Genomic DNA, 20167 nt, shown 5'->3' with positions numbered 1-20167 from the left:
TAGTCAAGAATCGAATTTGTTCTATATATTCGATATAATTCTTAGAAATACTATAAGAGAATTTTCTTTTAGCTCTTCTTTAATTAATTATCTAATTTCCATTTCATTTGGCCTCATTTATATCACCGATTTAATTGCTGTAAAAATGTTTGAGTGTTGAAAAAAAATTCCAGTTATATTTGTTGCACATTTTTTTTTTTTTTGCAAGACAGAAAAAAAGTTTATCATCCAACGCAATAAAACAACGATCATTTCTAATCGTTATTGGTGTTGTTGTTGTTGTTGTTTAGATTGGACGTCGACAAGAGAACAGATCGCGGCCATTGTCTTTCTTTTTTGTGATATCTGTAATTACCGTGAATGGGCACCAACCAGACCACTGCTATTCTTGCCCAAAGCATATGGTATATATTTTAGAATCGGAATCTTTTTTTTTCTTTTCCTCCTCCTCTTTCTATCATCATTACCGATTCATGTTTTTTGTTTTGTTTCACCATTATGGTATTGATTTTTATTTAGTTTTTTTTTCAAGATTCAAACACTTCTGTGCACACTTACATATAAACTACAGTATAGTGTGTGTATGTGTGTGTTTGTGCGATGATCATATTAAATGTTTATATTACGAGTATATATTTCACAGAAACTAAAATGTTAAAAGGACTGTGAATCCATCAACGAAGCGACCCTATTGAATAGAGACCATACATCTCAACATTGTTGGCCATATATATATAATGTACGCCGATGCAACCAAATAACGGTGCCTGGATTCTTATTGTGTTTCTCTTTCTCTGTTTGTTTGTGTGTGTGTGCTACCACGATTACCAAATCGAACGAAACCAAACCAAAAAAAAAACCAGCGACGAAAGTGTCTGTGTCAAGTCCTTTGTCTGTTGGTTTTTTTTTCATTGTAATATTTTTACTATTTTGTATGTTTGATATTTGTGTGGCTTTCAAAAGGTCCGTGTGTTCGCGTTGTAGGATCCAAATGCTGATTGTGTTAATATATCCAGTATTGTTCGGTGGATCTGTGTCTTTTTCTTATCACTATGACTTGCTTGATTTGAGTATTATTTTTTAAATTACGAATTAACCTTTACATATTTAGTCCCACATTAACAACAGTCTTTGAATACATCATTTTTGAATTTGATCATAACTGTCTTGAGTTGCCTTGTTGTCTTCCGTTATTTATTTCTGTTTTACTCGTGTTCTCTGGATTTTTCGAAATTAACATTCATTTGTGCGATTAGTTAATTTTTTCCCATTTAACTTGTATCCCTTTTTATTCACATTCAACATACAATTCAATTTCGAATTTGTTTGGATAATGATTTAAACAATAATCACAGCAATGATGATGGAACAATCAACCATAACCGAACATGATTGTAATGTTCTTGGTGGCCTTTTTCAAATCATCATCAATGATTTAAAGGTTTGTTCTGTTCATTCATTTAAAAAGGCTTCTATTTGATGTCAATGACATTTTCCATTTGTTTTTTGTCTTTTTTCGTGTGTGTCAATTCATTCACAGAATGGTTCTTCAACATGGGATGATTTCATTCTAAAAGCGACCAAATTTCAGGCTCACCTTAAATCAACAATAAATGCATCAACAGCATTCTTGGATTCATTTCAAAAGATAGCCGATATGGCAACGACAACTCGTGGTGGTACCAAAGAAATCGGAACTGCTTTGACACGATTATGCCTTCGGCAACGATCAGTTGAAGCAAAATTAAAATCCTTCAGTAGCGCTTTTCTGGATTGTCTGATTTTACCGCTACAGGAACGAGTTGAAGAATGGAAAAAGGCAACCATAGCTTTGGATAAAGAACGTACTAAAGAATTGAAACGCCTACGACAAGAATTTAAAAAACGTCAATTTTGTGATTCACTCAGTACATCCGGCAGTATTCGTGGCAACAAAAAACATTCTTCACGTTCATTAAGCAAAAGTAAATTTGATTTTTTTGATTCATTAAATAGTAAAGGTATTTATGGCACCATTGGTGGCGGTTATCATCATAAATCAACATCTTCATTGACACGATCATTGGATTCTGAAATGGAATGTAATGAACGTTTATTAATGCTTGAAGATTTAGAGAAAAAGGCCGTACGCCGAGCATTGATTGAAGAACGAAGTCATTTTTGTTTGCTGGTGAAATTTTTACGGCCATTTATTGAAGAAGAAATATCCATGATCGGTGAAATATCACATATACAAGAAATAATGGATTCATTGCAGAAATTAACCGTCGATCCATTCGATCTACCCGTATCGAGTGAGACAGTTATCTCGAATCTTAAATTAAATAAGAATGATACTAGTCTTGCTTCTTGGAGTATACACACACCTCCTAGTTCACCAAGTTCATTAGGATCTAGAAAATCAAGCATGTGTTCAATATCTAGTTATAATTCATCATCAAGCAATTCAGCTGCAAACTATATTCACCATCAACATCATCAAACACCAAATCATCAAACCCAGAGCAAATATTTTTCAACAACAGATCCGGTGAGTACAAATTTATGAAAAAAAAATTATTTAAATTATAATTATTATAATTCATTTAATCAGCTTACATCAACTGTATACGGATCAAATGTTTCATATTCTGATAATAATTTGAAAAAAATCGGTGATAACGATCTACAATTTCAGATTGATTCTATATCATCCAGCAATAATTCCGAAAAGAATACAATAAAAATTACGTCAACAAATCCATTTTTGAGTTCATACAATCAAATTCAAAACAAAAATGATGATCCTGAATCATTTTATGACAAGAATCCTACATCATCCATATCATCAAATCAAACATATTTATTACCCAGTCACGAATCAGATGGATCAATAACGCCTACCAATGCTGATCTTCAGAAAAGTCTAATGTTTACCACTAGTGATCATTCACAAAATTCTAATATGATGAATTCAATCTATAAAAGTGAGGAAAAAATTTATCAAAAATCTAATAAACCACCACCTGCCCCTCCAGTACGACGGACATCATCCTTATCAAATCCTAATGCAATTACATTAGGAACGTTAAAAAATAATAGTAATAACTTTACTAATAATGGCAATAACAATAAACATCATGATGATGCTGTTGCATCTAATGTCGTGAAAAATTCTTCACTTTATGATGAAATTAATGTATTAACAAAATCAATGAATGATATTAATTTCACCCTGAAAAATACCGATTTCACTAATATAAGCTCATGTAGTATGGCCAAGCAATCCGATAAAACAATGATCGAAGATAAAAGCTATCATGCACAACAACAATCAAATCCTAATAGTGAAAGAGATAAAAATGATTACAAGATTGTCAAGAAAATATTTGAAAGCTACAATAATCAACAGCAACCAATTCAATCATCGTCAAACATATTCAAATCAATCGATTCCGATGATGGTTCACAGTTACCATTACCTGCACCACCCCCGGAAGCATTCATAGCTGAATCGACTATTGCAACAACAATGCCTACACCGTCAATATCATCACAGAATACATCCTCAAATAATAATAATAATAATAATCATCACTACCAATCCCAACATCACCATCATTACAATAAAATTACAAATGTACATCGTGAATTCTTGGAAACACTGAATACAAAGCTGAGCCAATCACCATTGGTATATCAGAACAATGCCAAAATTTCTAAAAGACGAAATTCATCAAATCGATCCATTCCGGATGATAATATGACCTCGAGCTATTCAGGTATATTATTAATTTATTATCATTATTATTATTCACATCTTCATAATAATCTTTATCTTGTTGATTTTTATGTTAGGAAAACATCGTCATTCGCATCGTAGCCAATCGGCTTCTCGATCATCTAGTCGAAAAAATTCTATTGAAAAAAATAATGGATTTACCGTATCCAGTAGCCTGAATAATGAGAGTTTTGTTGATAAGCTAAGTCAAACATTATTACAGAAACAACAGCAGCAACAACAACAACAACACAATGTAGCAATGACAATGAATGAGATAGCTAAAGCGGCTGCTTCAAGTGCATTACAACGGAAACAATCCGTACCGGAATTAAATTCGACAGAACAATACAATCCGTCATTCAAGAATCAAAATCGAGTCACATTTTCAAGCTCATTGAATTTATCTACTAGCGGTAATTCCGGTGGCAATAACAACAATCAAGCATTCCAAGTAGTCGAAATACAAACAAATTCAACACAGCAACCAATCTATGCTAGCCGAACTCAATTACAACGAGAAATCCATAATTTATATGGAACACTTGGTCATCGTTCTGATATTTATACCGATAACAGTGGCAATGGTCATCAGCGATCATCTTCTTATTATCATCAGCAAAACGGCTTTTTCAATAAGGTAAACAACAATGTTAATGAAATTGAATTTATTTATCTTTTCTTTTTTTATATCAACTTTTTGTCTCCATTTATTTTTTTTCTCGTTAGTTGTAATATTCAGAAAAAAAATCTGGTAACCTTGGAACCTATCATTTACGGTACATTCAATCAAACAGGAAAAAAATGGCATAATCAGATTTGTATAGTCATCAGCAAATAAAAAATATCAAATAAATAAATAACACAACCAAAAGTATATTGATATTGATAAAAAAAAAATTCAAAAGATATCTTCCCACTAATCATAATCATACGATATAGTATAAAGATTTGATCTATATTTATTTATCACCTACACCCACACACACACACACATTTCTCAGAAGATTGACAAAAATAATCTTTTTTTTGTGATTTATCATCATCATATATTTTTATAACTGTACAAAAAAACGTAACAGAATTAACTCGTATAGAATTGTGTCATTTATTTGTGGTTTGCAACAAAAACATGATTTGAAACAATTTTTGTATTATGTAACCATTCCTGAATCACTATAAAAATAAATTTGAGATCTGCTTGATCATTTGATCATTTTTTTTTTTTTTTTTTTTGGTTCCAAATTCATAATAATGTGGAGCCAATTCATAAAGCCAATTAGGCTTAATGACACTAATATATTTCATAAAATCTTTGGTCGTATGAATTACTTCGGTAAATAAGACAAATTTCGGTAAACGTTTCATTGTATACAATACGGATGTTGGATGAATATGTAATTCATAATTTCCACGAATAGTTCGATAGATGCCATCTTCACCTAATTGTGCTGCGTTAGTAAAAAATCCAGCGACAATACATTTTAGTATGGATTCTACGTCGTTGTTCGATATTAATCGAACCTTAAATCTATGTAATAGACTTTTCAATCGATTGCGAATTTCAACAGCACGTAATAGGCCTTTATAATGGAGATAATTTTTATCTGACCAACTTCGAATTTGTGATGCTTTCATAAATTGATTGTAAATATTCAAATAGGTAATTAAATCTCCTTCTTCAACAGAAAGATTATGTTTGGCTCGTCTAGCCTGTTGTGCTCGTTGACCATGTGGATAGGTGAAAATATTTTGAACTTGTAACATGGAAGCGATGGTTAAAATTTCTTCACTACAACCGAATTGTTCAGAAATCAGAAGCATTTTTGAAAATGTTGGATTCAAAGGAAATTCAGCCATTTGCATTCCAAGAGGATCAGTTAATGATCCATTATCATCTATGGCTTTCAATGCAAATAATATATCAAATGCAGCGATAATATTTTTGGAAGGTGGTGGTGAAATAAAATCAAATTTAACAATATTATCGATGCCCAATGCTTTGAGTTGAAGAATGGTCGATGAAAGTGAGATTCGCTCAATTTCAGGCAAAGTAAAATCGGCCAACTTTCTAAAATCTTCTTCAGTATACAATCGAAATGCATAGCCACTTTTCATACGACCGGCACGACCAGAACGTTGTTGAGCTGATGCTTTCGTGATTGGTACAACCATTAGAGAATCGGTGGCTGATTTAGAATTAAAATTGCGTATTTTTACGAAACCACAATCGACGACATAAGATACACCCGGAATAGTTATCGAAGCTTCAGCAATGTTTGTCGCAACAATTACCTTACGAATATGACGAGGTAGAATTTGAAATACCTTGACTTGCTCATTGGTCGGCAATGATGCATACAATGGAAATACCAATAATTTTTTATAATTTTCATATTTATCTATGGAAATTGAATAAAATTTGATTAATTAACGCATCATAAATTTAAATATTATATGTGTACTTTTTAAATCTTTGGAATATTCAAATATTGATTCGACGGCTTCTTCCACCTCTTCTTGGCCAGTGAGAAATACAAGGATATCACCGTTAGGAAAATTTTCATGAATTTTTATCACAGTTTCAACAGATTCTTTAACATAATCAGCAGTTGGTTCGATTAAAAAATTCACTTCAACTGGAAACGTTCGTCCATCAATACATAGAACAGTAGATCTATCAATTTTTTGTTTTCCAATCGTATTGAAATAATTACAGATCGATTCGGTTTCTAGTGTTGCCGATGAAATTATCACTTTTAAATCGGAACGTTTTTTAATTATTTTCTTCAATAATGAAAGCAAAATATCCGTGTTTACTGATCGTTCATGAGCTTCATCCACAATAATTATCGAATATTTAGTAAGTAGGGGATCATTCATCATTTCTCGGATGAGTATACCTTCTGTCATGAATTTGATTTTTGTCAATTTTTCATCACAAACATCTTCAAATCGAATTGAATAACCAACTTCAGCACCTAAATCGACATTCATCTCTTCGGCCACTCTTGAAGCCAATGAAATCGTGGCTATCCTCCTAGGTTGAGTAATACCGATGATTTGAATTTGTCCCAATGTTTCATTGAAATTGACATATGCAAATTCATGTAAAAATTGAGGTAATTGTGTACTTTTGCCGCAGCTCGTTTCACCAATGACTATTAGAACCTGATATTTTTCCAACAGGTATGCTATATGATTCTTAAACTAATAAAATACTTGAATTAGGTTAAAAACGATTAAAAATGATTAGATTAATCTTACATTGTAAATCGGTAATCGAAGCCGCTGTTGTTCGATAGAAAGAGATTTATTCGGATTGAATGGTACCGTTTGAAAATCATGATCATTCTCACTACAATCTTCATTCATTGATTGTTTAACGTTACCTATGAAATCAATGTAAAAAAATGTTCACAAAAACACAGAAATCTACAAACTTACCTTTGGATGTAGACATTATAAAAAATTAATGGATTCAAGATTTTGATGCATTTTTACCATTCGTAATGTCATTTATGAACGTAATTAATTTACGTTATATGTCCACTGAATTTTTTCACGGCTGTGAGTGATGATGACAGAACAAAATGACTTGAAGCATTTTTTCCAATCAACATGTTATGGCCGAATGAACTAGATAACTGTGCAATAAACTAGCTAGGGCCCTCACTTCATTACCAATCAAGCAAAAGTGAGTGATAGAGAGACACAAATGAGCCACGTTTTTTGTCTAGGTCCACCTATTTGTGTGTTTATTCTCGAACATCATTTCACCGAAATTCGATCGTTTTTTCTATACGTTGCTTGCAACATGATGATGAAATAGTGATGTATTATTAATCATTAAAAAACCAAAGAAAAAGAAACGCGATTCTCTGATGATCATCATCATTTTAAAACAGTGTGATGTCATCGAGTTCTTCAACAAAATGACTACAGAATATTATTATAATGTTTGAATCTGTTTCAAAGTTGTTCTCATTTTCTAAATGGTGTTCATCAAATCAAAATCTAAGCGTATGGTTGACCGATGTACATTCGAGATTAAAATTCTGGAAGAAACGTTCCATCACATTAAATCGTGGTGATCTTACATATCATGTAACGTATTTAGGTAATGTACCAACATTCTGGGCAAAAGGTGATCAATTTGTTGAATCTCCATTGAATATTTTATGGAAAAATTATGAACGTAGAAAAGGAAAAAAAGCTTTGACCAAGATGAAGATAACTATTTGTAATTCGGGTTTGAAAGTATATACACGTGAATTGGGTAATATTGAATATTGGTCGAATAAAATAACCTATGTGACGAATACAAATACACATCCACGTGTATTCATTTGGATATATCGACATACCGGTAAACGTGGAAAACCCGAATTGCGTTGTCATGCTGTACTATGTAAACGTTCAAATCAAGCAAGTCAAATGGCTGATGAATTAAGAATACGTCTTTATAATGCATTACGTGAATTTCGTCGAGAAATCTATCTACGGCAACAAACACCAAATCATACATTACCGATAAGGAAAAAATTTCTAGTCAATGGATCAAAATATTTTAAACAACCATTGGAACGATCACAAAGTGCACCAAAATTGGATTCAATACTAGAAGAATCGGATGCCGATACTGATGATCATCATTCAGATATTATTAGTATTAATGGCGAATGTATTAATAACAAAAATAATCAATCCATTGAACATCGACCATTTTATTTTGTATCCACTGGACAATTGAATAAGTTTGATCTGTGAATATATTTTTTTTTCAATCATTGAAATCGTCAAACAATTGGTAGCTTTATTTTTTTTGTATACGCCAAACGCGGATTTTTTTTTATTTTTAATTCTCTTTTTTCTATTTACAGCTTTAAAAAAAACTCCACTACAATTTTTTTTGTATGTAAAATAATTTTTTTTTAAATTTATCATAAAAAAATGAAAAAAAAATATTCAAAATAAACAAAGTTTAAATTTTGTTTTTTTTTTGTTTTTTTCAAAAATAAACCTTTGAATGAATATATTGATCGAAAGGGTCAAAAGGCATCAAAACATCATCTTTTCGATAAGAATTTGTCTTGTTTTTATTGCAAACTGTTTATGTTCATGTTTTTATTTGTTGAGAGTATCGAATTTGAACAAAAACAACAAAACCTGTTCACATTCGCGAATTTTGATAAACATCATTGAACAACATTAGGTCATCCTTATCATTATCATCTTGATCGTGTATATTTCTCTTTTTTTTCTCGGATTTCTAAAAAAAAATCATCAAAACGATACATTGATGATGATCGCTTTGTGGTTATAAAATATTGGGGGAGGAAAAAAATAGAAAGATACACTATTGGTAAATATAATAAGTAAAATAGTAGAAACTTCATTGCTCTCATCGTCATGTTTTTCTTTGTTAGTCCAATGACCAATGGGGCCGGATATATAGCATTGAATGTGTATGTGTTCTTGTGTATGGCATTCATTCAATCGTGATGATGATGATGATGATAAAGTGATTTGAGAGAGAAAAAAAGAGAGTATATAACTATAATGTGTATATGAGCAATAAACTTGTTTGGAAAAGCTTGTTGCTTTTACCTATTTTACTGTGGTGGGGTCATCCATTCAACAAGCATTCGAATATGTTATATTCAACAACAACAACAACAAAAAAACATACAAGGTAATATGAAGATGATGGTGATGGATTCTGAATGATACACAAAAAAAACAAGTATAAAAGGAGAGCTATATAGTTTATATTTAGATTGTTTCATCTTTTATCATTATTCTAATATTTTCTATTTTGAATTAAATGAAAGCTATTCTTATATGCTGTTAATTGTCTTTTCTCTGTTTGTCTGTCTCCGTCTCTCTACCATTTTAATCATCATCATTCAGGTTCAAAAGGGTTTTAAAGAATAATTAACGGACACGCAAATCAACAAGATGGACAATGATGGACTTATTTTTAGCCATTGCTACTACCTATGATTCCTAAATCCATTCATGTTATTTTGTTTGTTTGTTTGTTTTCTTCTTTATTCATTTCATCCTAATTTCTATAATTTTGGAGTCTTAATAATAAAAAAATAAAAAAAAATCCATACGAGATCGACCGGCTTACTTTTTCAAAAATGAAAAGGATGGTTTTTTTTCATTTTCTCTTTCTAGTTTCATATTCATTGCTTTGTCTCCTTTTCTCTCTCTCTTTCTCATTCTCCATTCTCTTTTCATTGGTTCTCTCACTTTTTTTTTGCCTGTCCCAAAAGCTAAGCCAGTTTTTTTTTTGGGAAAAAATATTATAATCATAGAAGGCTAGGGTCTAAAACTAAATTATCATTATTGCGCATGTGTTCATCGAATCAAGTTGGCGCCAGTTTGTCATTAACCGCGGGTTTTGTCTTTATCTAGTTTTTTTTTTGTTTGTGATAAACATATAATATATATACCACTACCACTATCATTTCGTAGATGTTGTACAGCTACCATTAATGTGATAGTGGTCAAGGCCAAACAATGAACAATGAAATACGTTTGCGTAGATTTTTGATCAACTTGTATATGATTGGCTTAAATCAATGGTCACGTGATAGTATATTTCATATACAACAAGGTACATGTATACATTGGTGAAGCATTTCTAAATGAAATGTACAGCTCGGAAGTCGTTCATTTGATCGTTGACTGTTGAAGTGATTGTTTCGTTGTGTGATTTTTTTTTTTAACGTAGCTTTTCGAATTTCCAACACACGTTTTACCGGCTTGTCATTCGACTTGTTCTTTTGTTTGATTTTTTTTTTGATTTTGATTTCGTATTACAAATAGTAAAAATGCCGAGCACCAAAATTGAGTAAGTATTCTTATTTTTTGTCATAAATCTTTTTTAAATTGTCATTTTTTTTTAGTTCTCCCGAAGTTGAACCACAACCACAGGTTGAAAAGGTTGAAACTACTCCTACCAAGGTAAAATTGTCATTTATGATTTTCATTAGAGTTAATTATAATTTACATATCTTTCCAGAAACCAATTGAAGAGAAAAAAGTAGTTGAAGTTGAAGCTGAAAAAGAAGCCAATGGTAATGCTGAAAAAGACACCGAAGAAAATGTTGATGACAATGGCACAAAAGCTGAAGAAACCAATGAGGAAGCTGCTAATGGTAACAAAGACAAGGAACAAGTAGAAGAACCAGAAGTCAAAGAAGATGCCGAAAAAACTGAAGATGATAGTGATGGTCCAAAAAGGAAATCCATTTCGAATGAAGGTGAAAAAACCGAAGAAACAACACCAAAGAAATTGAAAACTGATTCCGAAACCGTAGAAAAAAAAGAAGATGGTGAGGATGTCACTTCTTCGGCCTAAATCATTCAATGCTTGGACACGCTAAATATAACAGACACAAACACACCCATACTTAATCCCTTTTCATTCATAACCATTTTCAATTCAATTCGTTTAATGTCCACACACATTTATTAAAAAATTTGTAAACATTTAAAAATTCCAAAAAAATAAACTAAACATTTGTCATTAATTTAAAGTAATTGATTTCTAAAAATAAAGATTTGTTTTTGTAAATAAATCTTGTCTCGTTGATTTATTCATGTCATTGACAGTTCATTTTCTATTGGTTTTCGGTGGAATAGTAATTTAAAGATTTCAAATTCGATATTGTTGAGTAACGAACTAGCACCGATTCGAAACAATTTATTATTGAGCCATTCGGGTCCCAAATAAAAGCGGACCAAATTGATCCAGCATAGAGCATCGGAAGCATTTTTGATACCACCGGCAGGTTTAAGCCCAACACGAATTTTTCGAGCAATATAAAAATCAGTGATAGCTCTGATCATAATCAGACCGTAAGTCAATGTAGCATTGATCGATTCTTTTCCAGTGGATGTTTTGATGAAATCAGCTCCGGCCATCATGGCACACATCGATGCCTGTATGAACAGAAATAGATGGTTGTCATTGAGTAATGATTTTTATAATGATGGTTACATACCTTGTAAATATTCTGTAAATTACCCAGTTCACCACAGCTGAGTATCACTTTCAAATGCACATTTTGGTCATGACAGTGCTGAGCAATGATTTTGATCTCGTTGAACAATTCTTGCCATTTACCGGCCAACACTAATGATCGATTAATGACAATGTCGATTTCATTTGCTCCCGATTGTATGGCAAAAGTAATATCAGCCAATGTTACTGTGATTGGACTCTGACCACTTGGGAACCCGGCTACAACCGAAGCTATTGATAGATTGGAATCGATTCTATCCAAGTATTGACGACAGTCACCAACTCTTAATGGATAAACGCAAACAGCACCTGTTGTGATATTGTTTCTGTGGTGATAATCATCATGATTGGATAATTTTTCAACTATTTTGTTGCTCAATGGATGTATTGCTCGATAACAAAGCCTGGATACATTACTGTAAGTATCATCGCCAGCCAATGTTGTTAAATCTATACAATTGAGTACGAGTAATAAATCTCGAAGCTATAAGAACAAATGAATAAATACATAATGACCACAAAAGTATTGATAATTCGATTTTACCTTGGCATCATCATTATCATTATAAATTGATAATGAATTCGATTTTAGTATTTGGGCTATTTGTTTAACTTCGCTGGATACTATATTAGTTTTCAATAGGATTGTATCTGAAAATAAACAAATAATAAATTTATACGTATATTGTATATATCAAACAAAATATTAGAAAGATAGTATCATCATCATTGTTATTATACCGAAATGGGCCATTTCGATTCAAAACAATAAAAGGTACCAAAAAAAAAAAAAAAATAACAAGTCTTAATATTCTTGCAACAAAACAACATTTATCAAACTGTAAACAACGTTTATGTTTGTATATGTTTACTACTTTGTGGATCGACTTTGTTATCGATACATTTATCAAATTTACACTCACCATTCAAACACATACATAGACTAAAGCAACAAACAACTGAATGATGATAAGAAGAAAGATATTATATTTTCCAAAAAAAATATTTTCCATTTATTTTCATTAATTAATAATAATAATAATAATAATAATTCATGGGCTTCATAAAAATTAATTTTCAAATACAACTGTGGTAGGTGTGTTTGTGTGTTGGCGTTTATATTATTATTATTATTCTTTCGGTGAATCTCTTTGATTAGAATTAAGATGATTTTGGTCCAATAAATTGACTACTTGTTGTTTAATTAATCGAATCACTTCAAATGGTTCGACAAGAATTAGACTATCTTTGGCAATTAAAACCGATTCATTGCCACCACTATTTGAGTGTCCATATTTAAATGTTATGATCTCAGGACATTTTCGTTTTGATGTAATCTGGAATATCATTTCTAATGGTCGTTGCACTAGTATTTGTCCATATCCTTCACGATTTTTGGAATGTTTGAAAAAGTATATATTCGTTTTGGTCACAGCCAGATATCTATTATTATATGGGGAAAAAAATATTAAAAAGATTTATTGGCATTTCACCATGACATACCCAGGTATTCTAGTATTATCCGAATTAATTTTGGAACATTCAAAACATCCAATCAGATCTTGTTGTTTTTTCCATTCTTCTATATTGATTTCGGATAATTCATCATCGGCATTCACATCAATCGAATCTTCATCTATAATATAGATAAAAATCGAGATGATTATAATCATAAACAAAAAATCGTCTTTACTTGTTACCTAAATCTGTATTCGTATCATCCAGACTGAATTTGCTTCCTTTATAACGTTTTCCTAGATTTTCCGAGCTAACATGTTTGATCACCGGTTTTTGATTAGGATTTACAACATATTCCACTAGCTTTTCTTTCATTTCGCTGATTTTAGGCTTAACGGCAGTGGAGAACTTTTGAAAAAATACCGAAGTCAAATGATCAACATCTTTTGTAAATTTAGAATCCGATGATGATGACGATGATGAATGGTCATTTTGAATTGAACGAATTGATTTTTGTGCCATACAACATAGACAGTTTTTGATATTATGATCTACTAATAAATGATCTAAATGTTTCTCCGTGATTGTCTTATGAAGTGCTTCAAAACCACCATAAAGAAAGCTAACATATTTATGATGCTTCTGTAGAAATGAAGAGATAACCATGTGAATGTAGCCATCTGTATCTTCAAGGCCGCTTCCAATAAAACAGAGATGTTCACCTCCAGCAATCGCGTTAGCTTCGATAGCTTGTTTTTGTGAGGCCAACAGTGCTTGAACGGCTGTTGCAAACACTGATGGGTCATTCAACATCTATTTTAAATTGATATTAGCCAGACAATCGTAAAAACAGCTCAATAACTTACCAGACTGCAATCGAGATGGAAAGCTGTCAAAAGATGACCATTATTGTATTGATCCGGTGACCGACAGTCAACAACAAAATATCGTAGATTATTCTCGTTTTGGCAACTATTCAACAATTCTTGTATCGATATCGGGAGACAAAGTAGATTGGACAGATCTTCAATATGACAAAGATCATCATAGATATCAGCTTGGGAATAAACTTGAAAAAGTAATTTCTGAAACTCCTAAAAGGTGGAAGATTAAAATATAAATTGAAATTTTTTTTATTTTTATTTTTCTGACTCACTTTGACAGATAAAGGTGTTTTATCTAAAAAATGTTGTTCCGCAATAAAAAACATATCTTTTATATCAGATTCGGTGATCGATGAAGGTATGGTGGATAAGATGTTGATGATTTCGGTTTTGTCGTTTTTCATCTTGAGATCATCTCTAAAAAACAGACATTTTTATTATAATTAGAAACAGATTTCACCGTACTTGATATTGATGATCATGACTAGGGACAGATAGAATATCATAAATGAATCGGAATAAGTAAAATAAGCGTCCAGAAGATTCAATGAAACATTCGGATTACAAACATCCAAACAAAACAGACTACGAAACTGAGTGGAGACAAATTTTATTAGATAAATGGATAAAATAAATGGTTAAATGCCTTACCCAAGTCGAGGCAAATTGTTCAGGAGTTAATTTAATGGTATCGAAATAATTGCATAATTCTGGATCATGATAAAGCAAAAATAAACGTAATAGATGGAAGGGTTGCATATACATTGATTCGGAATCTTTCGAATCTTCCTTGGAACAGTTGTAATATTTGGTAATGTAACGAAGTTCGATTGATTCAAATATTTTGAACAATTCATTTCGTTTAACATTTAGATGTATCAATGTTTCTAAAAGATCGATCCACCCATTTTTCGAAGTATATGGGCAATGATATAACCGGGAAAAATTTGTTATAATCGATTCGAGATCGGACAATATTGACAACTTTTCCGAACTAGAATTGTTCAATCTTTCGACTAGTTTTTGACAATCATTACGAATCAAATTCTGCTCGGGTAGATCGAAAATATCTTCTAAGATTTTTACACGTCCTTTGAATGCCCAAACAAACCTAGATATAAAAGTTTATTAAAGCTGATTTATCCAAAAATCATCATAATTACCTGCCAAAATTCATATCGTAAATTGTTTGGGATTGATTGCTGATTGGACATCTTACGAATCACATTTATATCACAATCGGATAACAATGCCGTTTCGAGTTCTAAAATCCTAGTGAATTATATTGAATATATAAAACAAATGAAAATTGTTGAACAAAATAGTCATAAAAATATATTTGTACAAACCAGCCATCTTTATCAGTGTTTTTATCTTTTTCTGGTGATTCTTCTGTGGTAGTTTCATCTGAACTCGTAACTTGATCATTCATTGCGATTTTTTGGCCCCAAAAGAAAACAGAATTCCAAATAAATAAATAAATTCAGAATTAAGAATGAGCTTTTTTTTACAAAACTGGATACGCTATTTCGATACACGTGTATATATGTTGTGATAGATTGAATCATCAAAGTGGATTCAGGCATTTGTATCATTTGCAAATCAAAATTAAAATTTTTTTTGATGATCATAATTTGACTTGTTGATAATGTTTAATCTGATTTCTAATAGTCCTTTATCGGATGTTCTTGCACCACCAGTTACTTCTTTTGAAGAATTTCTTTATCATTGGAATTCATTCACCACATTCTATCGACAAGATGATAACGAAACTCAAGCAGAAAAGTTTCATATTGAATCCACCAATCTGGCCAACAAATTAATCAAAATGACCGATATAATCATAACGGAACAATTAGATTGGATGAAAAGAAAAAAGGATTCATCTGCTTTATGTCCAACGTTTGAATATATTTTGCAGAACAATATTCTTGAAACTTTAAGCATTGTTGCTCAAACCGACACACCAATTGGAATATGTCCACATATTCTCTTATTTTTTACACGTTTTTTAAATGATTCTAAAATTACATTGATTCCACACAAATCTGTGCATGAATCTTTGAATAAACTAATCATTATTTGTGGCAAAATACAGGCAAGTCCATATGAAACGACGGAAATGTATTTTTTGACATCGCTCATCAAATTGATCAAAAATCCGGATTTTTTGCAGTTTTTTTCAATAAATTCTTTTCCGTTGATAAATTCCTTACTATCTTTGTTATATAGTGAAGATTCTGAAATATCAAAATTAGCCGGTGATTCAATCATTCGATTGATGCAGATATTAGATAATAATGCAGCCAGAGTGATTGCCGAGGAAACTCCATTTGCTTGCAAGATTATCGATCAGATCATCATCCATTATAATGCAATACCACATTCACTTAAACCTGAAGAAATTGAGACTGTTAATTCTTTGTTGCTACAAGAACATGATTCTCCCTTGTTTTCGACATCTATAAGAAAATTTTTATCATTTCTCAAATGGTTCATTTTCTTTGATCTGGTGATTCACAATTTACTTGAAGATTCAATATTGAAACAGAATCTTTTGAATGAATTTGAAAAAAACTTTTTACAAGCTTGTTTGCTTCCCGATTTGTTGGGTGATGGCTTTGCCAATGAATTTGATGCTCTCGATAATGTATTCCGAGCAACAGTATTGATTTCCAATTGTCTACGAAATATTGAAAATTCTTCCCTTTTTGATTTAATATGCCATTTTTTGATTTTGTCCAATCATAAAAACGATTCTGTGATTATTATGCCAGTAAGACCTTCCAAAAAACATTTGCGAACAATATTGTTGGAACGATGTAATATTTCTAACATTATCCGACGCGATTTTGAACAAGATGATCGAATAAAATTTCTTAAACTTTCATCCGCAACATTACAATTGTTTGAAGATATTCTTTCGAGGCCTTCGTTTGACATAGTCAACGATCTTGTCATAAAACAACTTTCAGCAAAAAGTTTTCAAAACAATGTTGAAACAATCGATATTGATTGGTCGATGCTGGAGAAGCCCAACGTCTGCGCCAATATATCATCTAAATTCAATTCAATCATAGTGCTCGATCAGATGAATACGGTTGCAAATGAAATTTGTCATCTATCAAATATAAAAAATCAAACTTTTCATGTGGAATTGGATCGTCTGATCAAGATTTTATATTTGTTTACATCATTAGTGCCTGATGAGCTTAAATTCTATATTCAACAAGAAAGAGCTGAATTCGAAGCATATCTAAAAGAAGCTGTAAAAGGATTTCATATCTTTATATCCACATGTTTTACCAAATGGGATACAGATCGAATTCGGCAAACTTCTGGCGATGATGACCAAGGTAATGATGACCAATATAATTTTGTCGAAATCCTTTTTGATAATTTGAATTCATTGATAAAACTACCGTATGAAATGAGTATACAATTATTCTCAATTTTGGCTAAAATTTCTCTTGTGCCAAATGAATACATAAATAATTACTTTCTTAATCCTACTATTCGTTTAAAAAATAGTGATGAAAGTTTATTCAACATTCTGCATAAGTTGATCGAAAGTTTACAGATATCGGTTAAAGGTATTGATCATCTTCATGAAAAATTATGTAAAACTAAATTGAAACTTCTTGGCGAAATGATTCCAGCTGAGTATGAAAATATCAATCACAATAAGGATAATGATGAAAAGGAAATGAAAATTTTGCAGAGTCTTATTGTGTTGGATGAATTCTGTAAAGAATTATCTTCGATTATTTATGTTAAAAATTATACACTTAAATTGTGCAATGAAAAAAAATAAAATTCAAGCATGAAATGATTCTTGTTTATTAATTCACATAAATATCGTTAGATGTCGTTGATGGAAATCATATATGAATAACATGATCACTAAGCAGGCATTGATATATCGCATTGCATGGATCAGCATGTTTTAGTGTTTATTGTCTGCTGTTTCTAGTTTTTTTTTCTTTAGTTTGGGCTCTAATAATATATATCGAAATTCATCATCCAACATTTCATTGCCATGAATACCGACGGTGATTCGGTGACGAATTCATCCAAATTTGCCGAATTTAAAGACTTAACTGCTGAAGAATTGAAATGTAAAGCTAATGAATATTTCAAAAGAAAAGAATATGAAGATGCAATCGAATTGTATTCGATGGCCATCGAAAAAGATTCAAATAATGCAATACTATATGGTAATCGAAGTTTTGCTTATCTTAAAACCGAATGTTTTGGTTATGCCTTTACTGATGCTTCCCGTGCTATCGAAATCGATAAGAATTATATCAAAGGCTATTATAGGAGAGCCGAGGCCCAAATGGCCAATGGACGTTTCAAGCAAGCATTAAAAGATTTCGAAACTGTTGTTAAATTTTGTCCAAACGATAGGGATGCCAAGATTAAATGTCAGGAATGCAAAAAAATTGTCAATCAAAAAGCATTCGAGAAAGCAATCTCTGTGGATACATTAAAAAGATCTGTGGCCGAATCCATTGATTTTGAATCGATGACAATCGATGATACGTATGATGGACCGAAAATTGTTGATGGAAAAATTACAAAAGAGTTCGTTGAAGAACTATTGGATACATTTAAAGAAGAGAAAAGATTGCATCGAAAGTATGCTTACAAATTGATATTGGATGCACGAGAATTATTTTCTAAGTCAAAAACATTAGTGGACATTGAAATACCGAAAGGAAAAAAATTTACAGTCTGTGGTGATATTCATGGGCAATTCTATGATCTATTAAACATTTTCAAATTAAATGGCTATCCCAGTGAAGATAATCCTTACCTTTTCAATGGTGATGTGGTCGATCGAGGATCATTCTCGGTTGAATGTATTCTTGTTTTGTTTGCATTCAAAATTCTTTATCCAAATCATTTGTTCATAGCTCGTGGTAATCATGAAAGTGAAACTATGAACAAAATTTTCGGTTTTGAAGGTGAAGTCAAAGAAAAATATTCGAAGCAAATGTATGATCTATTCACCGAAGTCTTTGAATGTCTTCCTTTGGCACACTGTTTGAACAAAAAAATTCTGGTCATGCATGGAGGTCTTTTCAGCAAAGATAATGTTAAATTAGACGATATACGCAATTTTGATCGATTCAGACAGCCACCTGAAGATGGTCTTATGTGCGATATTTTATGGTCCGATCCAATGCCTGCAGAAGGACGCCAACCAAGCAAACGAGGTGTTGGTTGTCAATTTGGACCGGATATTACTGAAAACTTTCTCAAATTGAATAATTTGGACTATATCATCAGAAGTCATGAAGTAAAAGATAATGGTTATGAAGTGGTAAGTCTGATTCGATATAAATGGAATAAAGCTCATTGTCTAAAAATATTTTGACTATTTCAAACAGGCTCATGGTGGTAAATGTATAACAGTTTTTTCCGCTCCCAACTATTGCGATCGTATGGGCAATCTTGGTGCATTCATCAATTTCAATGGAGGAGATGAATTGATTCCAAAATATACAACCTTCAAAGAAGTGCCTCATCCTGATAAGAAACCGATGTGCTATTCTAGTAATCTTTTTTCTATGATGTAATTTATTTTGTTCTAATAATATATTCATCATCACATTCATCGCTTCCGATTCATTCGACCATTTTAATAGTAAACTAAGAAATTTTTTTTTTATAAAAATTTAAAAGCAATTTAAATAATCAATTCATGGCTAATTACATGATTCGTTATAATCAAGTTTATTATTATGAATACATACATAAATATTAATGTGATAATGTTGGAAACCAAGCGAACATTATAATTGTCATTTATTTGATCATAAAAAAAATTGAATTTTTTTTAATGAACAATCTTTTTCTACACTTTTCAATCTGATGCTTGTGCTGATATTTATAAATACAAATGATTTTTTTTTGTTATAATGAATTCTCTTTTACTCAGGATGTTTCTGCATTCGGAAATGAATAATAAAAAAAAATTTTAAGCTCATTTTTTTTTTAAAAAATAATAATCTTATT

The 20167-nt window shown here is 31.4% G+C and overlaps 8 protein-coding genes across 8 annotated transcripts; 5 read left to right on the top strand and 3 right to left on the bottom strand.

Annotated features, from left to right (window-relative positions):
- Positions 1-440: 440 nt before the first annotated feature.
- On the top strand, positions 441-4968 carry LOC124492745 (uncharacterized). Its single transcript, XM_047055726.2, has 6 exons — positions 441-763; positions 1356-1441; positions 1541-2530; positions 2594-3761; positions 3838-4400; positions 4490-4968. The coding sequence occupies exons 1-6, from the start codon at positions 748-750 to the stop codon at positions 4493-4495; spliced, it is 2829 nt and encodes a 942-aa protein (XP_046911682.2). The 5' UTR covers positions 441-747; the 3' UTR covers positions 4496-4968.
- LOC124492746 (putative ATP-dependent RNA helicase DHX35) lies at positions 4848-7340 on the bottom strand. Its single transcript, XM_047055728.2, has 4 exons — positions 7208-7340; positions 7028-7152; positions 6226-6970; positions 4848-6162 (listed from the first exon to the last, which is right to left on the bottom strand). The coding sequence occupies exons 1-4, from the start codon at positions 7221-7223 to the stop codon at positions 4937-4939; spliced, it is 2112 nt and encodes a 703-aa protein (XP_046911684.2). The 5' UTR covers positions 7224-7340; the 3' UTR covers positions 4848-4936.
- Positions 7318-8751, top strand: LOC124492748 (protein FAM43A). The gene has a single exon (XM_047055730.2). It carries the CDS (start codon positions 7718-7720, stop codon positions 8528-8530), a length of 813 nt encoding a protein of 270 aa, XP_046911686.1. The 5' UTR covers positions 7318-7717; the 3' UTR covers positions 8531-8751.
- A 1671-nt stretch (positions 8752-10422) lies between these two features.
- Positions 10423-11313, top strand: LOC124492749 (uncharacterized). The gene is made up of 3 exons (XM_047055731.2): positions 10423-10625; positions 10681-10738; positions 10797-11313. Exons 1-3 carry the CDS (start codon positions 10606-10608, stop codon positions 11133-11135), a joined length of 417 nt encoding a protein of 138 aa, XP_046911687.1. The 5' UTR covers positions 10423-10605; the 3' UTR covers positions 11136-11313.
- On the bottom strand, positions 11228-12695 carry Dera (deoxyribose-phosphate aldolase). The gene is made up of 4 exons (XM_047055729.2): positions 12543-12695; positions 12346-12452; positions 11782-12285; positions 11228-11719 (listed from the first exon to the last, which is right to left on the bottom strand). The coding sequence occupies exons 1-4, from the start codon at positions 12553-12555 to the stop codon at positions 11375-11377; spliced, it is 969 nt and encodes a 322-aa protein (XP_046911685.2). The 5' UTR covers positions 12556-12695; the 3' UTR covers positions 11228-11374.
- A 95-nt stretch (positions 12696-12790) lies between these two features.
- TBC1D23 (TBC1 domain family member 23) lies at positions 12791-15624 on the bottom strand. The gene is given in 10 exon segments (XM_047054193.2): positions 12791-13244; positions 13305-13437; positions 13502-14072; positions 14126-14353; positions 14416-14560; positions 14609-14736; positions 14795-15238; positions 15240-15254; positions 15307-15415; positions 15493-15624. Coding segments are annotated over 10 exon segments (2169 nt in total). The 5' UTR covers positions 15576-15624; the 3' UTR covers positions 12791-12931.
- A 103-nt stretch (positions 15625-15727) lies between these two features.
- On the top strand, positions 15728-20136 carry LOC124491541 (serine/threonine-protein phosphatase 5). Its single transcript, XM_047054197.2, has 2 exons — positions 15728-19472; positions 19540-20136. Exons 1-2 carry the CDS (start codon positions 18183-18185, stop codon positions 19726-19728), a joined length of 1479 nt encoding a protein of 492 aa, XP_046910153.1. The 5' UTR covers positions 15728-18182; the 3' UTR covers positions 19729-20136.
- Positions 15792-17994, top strand: LOC124491537 (FHF complex subunit HOOK interacting protein 2A). Its single transcript, XM_047054194.2, has one exon. It carries the CDS (start codon positions 15792-15794, stop codon positions 17955-17957), a length of 2166 nt encoding a protein of 721 aa, XP_046910150.2. The 3' UTR covers positions 17958-17994.
- Positions 20137-20167: the final 31 nt, after the last annotated feature.

Source organism: Dermatophagoides farinae, chromosome 1 (assembly GCF_024713945.1).
Source record: "Dermatophagoides farinae isolate YC_2012a chromosome 1, ASM2471394v1, whole genome shotgun sequence".
NCBI lineage: Eukaryota > Metazoa > Arthropoda > Arachnida > Sarcoptiformes > Pyroglyphidae > Dermatophagoides > Dermatophagoides farinae.
The sequence above is the reverse complement of the archived record's forward strand: the minus strand, read 5'-3'. Positions and strand labels throughout refer to the sequence as shown.

Excerpts from the sequence above, each read along its gene's own strand:
- LOC124492745 (XM_047055726.2), top strand. Across the intron at positions 2,531-2,593 it reads ATTTTTCAACAACAGATCCG|CTTACATCAACTGTATACGG; the intron begins GTGAGTACAAAT and ends TCATTTAATCAG. Across the intron at positions 3,762-3,837 it reads TATGACCTCGAGCTATTCAG|GAAAACATCGTCATTCGCAT; the intron begins GTATATTATTAA and ends TTTTTATGTTAG.
- LOC124492746 (XM_047055728.2), bottom strand. Across the intron at positions 6,971-7,027 it reads TTCGATTACCGATTTACAAT|TTTAAGAATCATATAGCATA; the intron begins GTAAGATTAATC and ends GTATTTTATTAG. Across the intron at positions 6,163-6,225 it reads ATATTCCAAAGATTTAAAAA|ATAAATATGAAAATTATAAA; the intron begins GTACACATATAA and ends CAATTTCCATAG.
- LOC124492748 (XM_047055730.2), top strand. The coding sequence starts at position 7,718 with ATGTTTGAATCTGTTTCAAAGTTGTTCTCATTTTCTAAATGGTGTTCA.
- LOC124492749 (XM_047055731.2), top strand. The coding sequence starts at position 10,606 with ATGCCGAGCACCAAAATTGA. Across the intron at positions 10,626-10,680 it reads ATGCCGAGCACCAAAATTGA|TTCTCCCGAAGTTGAACCAC; the intron begins GTAAGTATTCTT and ends ATTTTTTTTTAG. Across the intron at positions 10,739-10,796 it reads TTGAAACTACTCCTACCAAG|AAACCAATTGAAGAGAAAAA; the intron begins GTAAAATTGTCA and ends ATATCTTTCCAG.
- Dera (XM_047055729.2), bottom strand. Across the intron at positions 12,286-12,345 it reads ATGATAATGATGATGCCAAG|CTTCGAGATTTATTACTCGT; the intron begins GTAAAATCGAAT and ends TTGTTCTTATAG. Across the intron at positions 11,720-11,781 it reads ATTTACAGAATATTTACAAG|GCATCGATGTGTGCCATGAT; the intron begins GTATGTAACCAT and ends CTGTTCATACAG.
- LOC124491537 (XM_047054194.2), top strand. The coding sequence starts at position 15,792 with ATGTTTAATCTGATTTCTAATAGTCCTTTATCGGATGTTCTTGCACCA.
- LOC124491541 (XM_047054197.2), top strand. The coding sequence starts at position 18,183 with ATGAATACCGACGGTGATTCGGTGACGAATTCATCCAAATTTGCCGAA. Across the intron at positions 19,473-19,539 it reads AAGATAATGGTTATGAAGTG|GCTCATGGTGGTAAATGTAT; the intron begins GTAAGTCTGATT and ends TATTTCAAACAG.